This window comes from Apodemus sylvaticus, chromosome 11 (genome assembly GCF_947179515.1).
Source record: "Apodemus sylvaticus chromosome 11, mApoSyl1.1, whole genome shotgun sequence".
In the NCBI taxonomy this organism is placed as follows: domain Eukaryota; kingdom Metazoa; phylum Chordata; class Mammalia; order Rodentia; family Muridae; genus Apodemus; species Apodemus sylvaticus.
The window spans coordinates 2,455,913-2,461,912 of record NC_067482.1 but is presented as its reverse complement, the minus strand read 5'-3'; the positions used below and the strand labels follow the sequence as shown (position 1 = coordinate 2,461,912).

Here is a 6,000-nt window from a genome sequence, read left to right as displayed (position 1 = left end):
CTGTTCAGAGCCAGGCGCTTCGGCGGGACCCGGGGATGGCGTTCAGCGTCGCCTTCATGTCGCTCGGCTCTAGCGACGTGGCACGGGAGGAGGACAGCCCGGGCCTCGCCCTGCGCGGTCCCCGAGGCCGGGCGCGCGGCGTGTGCGGGGCGAGCGGGCGGGCGCGGGAGGGACGCCGCAGCTCGGCTCCCGCAGGCGCCCATGGCCCCGCCGCGCCCGCCCCGCCTGCTGCCCGCCTTGCGCGCCCTGCTCTACTGGTCCCTGGTGTACGGCTACTGCGGACTGTGCGCCTCCGTCCACCTGCTCAAACTTTTGTGGAGCATCGGTAGGGCGCCGGCGCAGACCTTCCGCCGGGCGGCCCGGGCCAACCCTCCCGCGTGCCTGAACGACCCCTCCTTGGGGACCCACTGCTACGTGCGCATCAAGGTGAAGGCCGGCTCTGGCCTGGAGACGGGAGGGAGAGGGACGCGGGTGGGAGCCTGGGAGCCATGGTGCCTAAGGCGCCGGGCCGATTATTCCGAGATGCGTCCTGATAGCTGCGGGCACCTGGAGGACCTCAGGGGAGGCAGGAGGGACCGGTCCGGGGGCTGTTCCAAGGGTCAGTGTCGTGGCTTTCCACTCTCCTTAAGCTATGTGTTGGGGGTTGGGGGTGCGTATTTCAGAATGTGAAATTTCTCTAACCGGATCCTCCTCCTGCTGAAGCAACTCAGAATAATTCTGCTCCCTTTCCTATTGCAAGGAGAAGCTGTCTCCTGTCACCTTTTTTTGCCTTTTAGGGCTCAGATCAGCTGCAGAATAACGCTCCTGGCGCTGCCCTGCTGTCCAGATTTTGAGATGGAGCGAGTGGACAGTTCTTTGAAAAGTCATTTCAAATCTCAGATGACCTAGGTAGCACTAAACGATAAGAAATGGTTTGTGTTTGTGAGGAAGGAAGCAGATGCAAGAAGTCAGGAATAAAAGAGAATGGAATACAAAGTAGGCGCCCACTTCTTAATAAAGCTTCATTTGCCGTGCTTAAATAAAAGTGTCAACCGTGCCAACAGATTTTCATTGTCCGTGCTCGTCCCAACTTCTGTCACAGCCCACAGACGTTCTATTTCCTGATGCCAGGTGGTGGAGTGATACAGTCTCTGTGATACGACCTACAGTCTGACTCACAAGCCTTTCAAGGCAGCATACAAGGAGATATTTGTGTTACTGAGTCCTGACGTTTTATCAGCAGCTAAACTCCCCAGCAACAGAAAGGCAAGAGGAGCCTGAAACTGATGTAAGAATTAAGTACATTCATGTTTCAAAAAGAATTAGAAGATGAAGAGGAAGAAGGAGGAGGAGAGGAAGAGGAAAAGGAAGAGGACCACAAAAAACAAAAAACCCATAGGCCAACGGACGTATAACTTAGTATAATTTATAATTCATCATTATAATTACTGACCTGGCATATACCCAGTGTGATACAATCTCTATTAAATCCAGTCTGGTGGCCATAGCACGTCATTCTCCCAAGACTCATCACCACTAAAGTATTTTTTTTTTAAGATAACAGCAAAGTCACATTTGTTAATTGTGTCCAACTTAAGGATGAAACACAGATTATGGCTCTTCCTGAGTTCCTCAGAATGTCTTCCCCACCAACCCCAGAAGCAGAACAAAGAACTAGACACAGTAGTGACTCTAGTTACCTGGATACTTCATTCCTCTTAACATCTGTCCATTTAGCAATGCTAGGGGATGCCAGGCGAGTATTCTACCACTGAGCGAAATCCCTAGCCCTCCCATGATTCCCAAGACCTTCATGACTTATGTGACTTACTTGGGTCTCATTTAGGGAGAGGGATTGCAGTGCTGGGGACTGAAGCTAGGATCTCATGCTTGAAAGGCAAATACTGCTCTGCAGCCTCAGCCCTAGGACCCCATTTTCTAAAGTAAGGTGATGCAGTCAAGGGATATGATATGCCAGACACTCGCATCTAAAGGCTGGAGACAAAGTCCATGCTCAGCTTTGACTTGTACTGTCTTTCATACTTCTGGGGATTTTGCTTTTCTCTCTTCCTTTCTTGTCTATGTTCCCATATCCTTGGTGTCTGCAGTATTCTTCGCTTGTTCCCAGTCCTTTCCTTTTCTGGAGATAATCATCCCCCGAATGCGGTGTGAACTCTTGGGCACTGGTATATTCCACTGTTAGAAACACAGATGTGACAGAGGGAACAGACAGCAAAGGAGAGCATATATGAAACACTTGAGATCACAGCGTGGGAAGAAGATACCTAAAAATAAGAGAAGGGGGTGTGTGTGAATTACATAAGTGATACCTCAGCTCTTGACGACAACTGAGAAAAAATATGTGAGATACACTTAGCAACATTGAAATTCAGATCAGAATTATTTATGTATCCTGCAGGGGATGAAATGCAACACCTCACTAAGATGAAAGCTACATTGTAGCATTGCTCCAGAAGCTCAAATATATGCAAAGACCTTGTAGCAGAGCAAGTAAGAGGGAGTATTCCAAAGGGAATCCCCACAAAGGTGAATTGGTCCTATTAACCTATTGATAATATGTTGTTACTATTTATTTCTTGATGTTAAAGTAATTCAAGGGAGAATCTTTTTAGTGACAGGAAACTACTAAATGTCTTAGTTTGATGATGCCTGCTATCACATACTCCATACCCTTCCACTTTCAGGACTCCGGGTTAAGATTTCACTATGTCGCTGCTGGAGAAAGGGGCAAACCACTCATGCTGCTGCTTCACGGATTTCCAGAGTTCTGGTAAACTTACCAACTAATTTGTTTCTTTTGCATTAACACTTAACATTCTGGCTTAGTTCATTTGATGCTGCTGTAAAGGAATAGAGTTTGTTGTTGTCATTGTTGTTGATGGTGGTGTTTTTGTTTTTGTTGTTGTTATTATTTGTTTGTTTTGTTTTGCTTTGTTCTGGAGGCCGGGAGGTTCAGGATCAAGATCCACTGTGTGCTGCCATGTTGAATGATCACATGATAAAGGATGGAAAGGCAAGAAAGCAACAGAGGGTAAATTTGAGGTTAATCCAATGAGGTCAGACGGCTCATGACCTAACTCTATTATAATCGCAGTTAAATTCATAGTTTTACAGGGGCAAGCATTCTAAATGTAGAACTTACCATAGAATCCCTTTCTCCAAATGGCAGATCATTTCCCAGGGTTATAACTCCTGAATGTTCCTGAAGTCACAGAAGTAGTTTCACTCCTAATCTAAAAGCATACATACATATACAACCATTCTAATTTTTTGAGACTGGCTGTTGCTGTGTAGCCCAGGCTGGGTGTCTTAGTTTGGATTTTGCTGCTCTGAAGAGACACCATGTCCAAGACAACTCTTATAAAGGACATTTAATTGGGGCTGGCTTACAGTTTCAGAGGTTTGGTTCATCAGCATCATGGTGGGAAGCATGGCAGAGTCCAGGCAAACTTAGTGTTGGAGAAGGTGCAGACCACAGAAAAAGACTGTGTGTCACACTGGGCTTAGCCCCAAAGCCCACCTTCATAGTGACATACTTTGTCCATCAAGTCCACACCTCCTAATAGTGCCCCTCCCTACGGTCAAGCATTCACAGCACCACAGTGGCCTTGAACTCACAGCCGAGTACTTCGGTCTCCCAAGTGCTATGCTTACAGTTGTGGACCAGCACCCCAACTCTGCTTTTTCCTCTGAAGATTAAAAATGTCTTCTAATGTTTCAATTTTCTGAAATTTCGAGTTATAAAACATTTCCTGCAGAGTAACTGCTGTGGATAAAAGAGAACCCTGGGTGAGGGAGAGAGGATGAAGAAACCACGGCCTTGGAGTACACGGCAGGGAGCTTTAGTGTAGCTTGTAGAGCAGAGAGAGGGAGCACTTACCCACTAGTGCATATGAATGTAGGAGTCATCAAAGGCATAAATGTTTTAAAAAGTAAAAGTACTACCCCCTATAGCCAAAAATTCACAGTGGTCACCATCTGACCCTATTTGTCTGGTTAAAATAAAATACCAGAACAGAAATTTCCTTCCCACAGTTCTAGAGGCCAAAGTGCTCAAGATTAAGCCCTCGGTGTCTGTAAGGGTCTAGACCCTGTTTTCAAAATGCTGTCTAGTTGCTCTGTTCTTCTGAGGGCCTAATATATCCTTGTGTGATGGAAGGAAAAAGGGGTAGAGGGGAGTGCTGTGCTAGGGTGTGTTGTTGATATCATAAACAAGAACTCTGACCTCATGGCATGCTGTAAAATCCTTGGTCCTAATACTATCATTTTGGCAAATTGCTTCAGTACATGAATTAAAGGGTATTTACCCAAGCAATAGCAGTCATGGAGGGAAACATTGCTGGTTTTCTGTTGATCCCAAAAGACCTAAGTAAAAACAGATGAAAGTAACATCCAATTAAGAAAATGCAGCATATCTGAAAGAGAAAGAAGACGCTGGGGTGAAAAGGAGTTCTTTTTTGATAGAAAATTACATTTCAGAGTAGTACTAAAAAAAAAAAAAAAGATATTCTCTGGGTGACTCAAAAATATTGGCTAACATTTGAATCCAGAGTTCTGCCACTACAAATTCTTCCCCTTCTTTAGAGACTTAAAGACTTTGTGTCACTCAAAGTCCTGATTAAAATGCAGCTACCTCTGTGAGCTTGATTGGAGGCTCTAGCAAGGATGCAGGGCTAGCACATACCACTGACTGAGGAAAGGCCCTCCTCCATGGGGGAAGCTTGTCTCTTCCACCCAGCATGAAACTTCAGGACTGATGAAGGAGGAAGCAGACATCCTCCTTCCTAGGCCCACCCCCAAGCCAGGCAGTCCAGCCACATCAATGCTGGTGACTTTAAAAGTGCTGACGTGTGTCACGGCCAGATTGCTCTCACAACCTCAAATGCATCTAGCTCTGTGAAGAATATAAGGAATGTGACCTTTACACAATTTAGTCATTATTTTATGAAGGAAAGCAACTCTGTGGACAAGTGCCTTGAGAATGTTAGTGTTCCAGATAGATTGGTGTGGAAGAAAAGAACCCAAGATGGCAGAGTGCTATCCATTACCTAATTTTGATAGGGTAAGAAGCCTATAGGTGTTTCTTCCTGAGAAGACTCTCCTACTTAAGGATTTCCACCCTGCTCTGTATTTAGCTGCCTGGATAAACATTATCATCTGTTCTTCCATCTGGAGACAACCTAATTAAGAAGGAGGAAAAACTCCCAGTGAGATTTGCAACAAGTATAAAGGAAGACTCAACCTTACGGAGTGTGTGACATGGCCGCTTACTATTATATGTCATTCCAAAGCATTAATCACACTCGCACAGCAAAGTCAGTGACTCCACTTGTGACTGAAGAAGTGTCCTAGTTATTACTGTTGTCAACTCAAAGAGGGAGCCTCAACTCAAGAATTGCTAAGATCAAATTAGCCTCACTTGTCTGTGAGGGATTTTCTTGATTGCGAATTGAGGTAGGTAGGAGGTCCCAGTCCACTGTGGGCAGCACTATCACTAGGCAGATGGGCTTGGACTAGGTAAGAAAGCTGGCTGACTATATGAGAGGGACAGAGCCTTCCTCCAAGGTTTCTGCTTCAGTTCCTGCCCTGACTTACCTCAGTGGTAGACTGCTACCTAGAACTGTAAGATGAAATAATTTCCTCTCCAAGTTGCTATGGCCCAAATGTCTTATCACAATGAAAGAAAAGCCAAATAGAACAAGGACCCTATGTATCACTCAACAATATTTCTGCAGAGACATTGTGAGAATAGAATCAAAGTACCTTCATGCTGCCCCAGCAAATGCTCAAAATCTGTCCCTGGGAAGATGTCTCTGGGTAAAGCAGCCACTGCTCAGGTATGAGGGCCAAAAGATCCATCATCTCCCTGGTCTCTTCAGGCACCTGCACATACATTGCAGATAACCACACAGACATAAAAGTAAAATAAAGAAACAAAGAACACAGTAATTTTTAAAACCCAGAAGCTCCATATAGTGTAATGTGTTATCTAGATTTCCC

General features: G+C 45.5%; 1 protein-coding gene across 1 annotated transcript in view; it reads left to right on the top strand.

Moving 5' to 3' along the window:
• Window positions 1-201: 201 nt before the first annotated feature.
• The window catches only part of Ephx4 (epoxide hydrolase 4), a 29,245-nt gene continuing 23,446 nt past the window's right edge, over window positions 202-6,000 (top strand). The window contains exons 1-2 of the mRNA XM_052199588.1: window positions 202-426; window positions 2,685-2,770. Coding sequence (XP_052055548.1) covers window positions 202-426; window positions 2,685-2,770 — 311 coding nt within the window. The remainder of the gene's footprint in view (window positions 427-2,684; window positions 2,771-6,000) is intronic.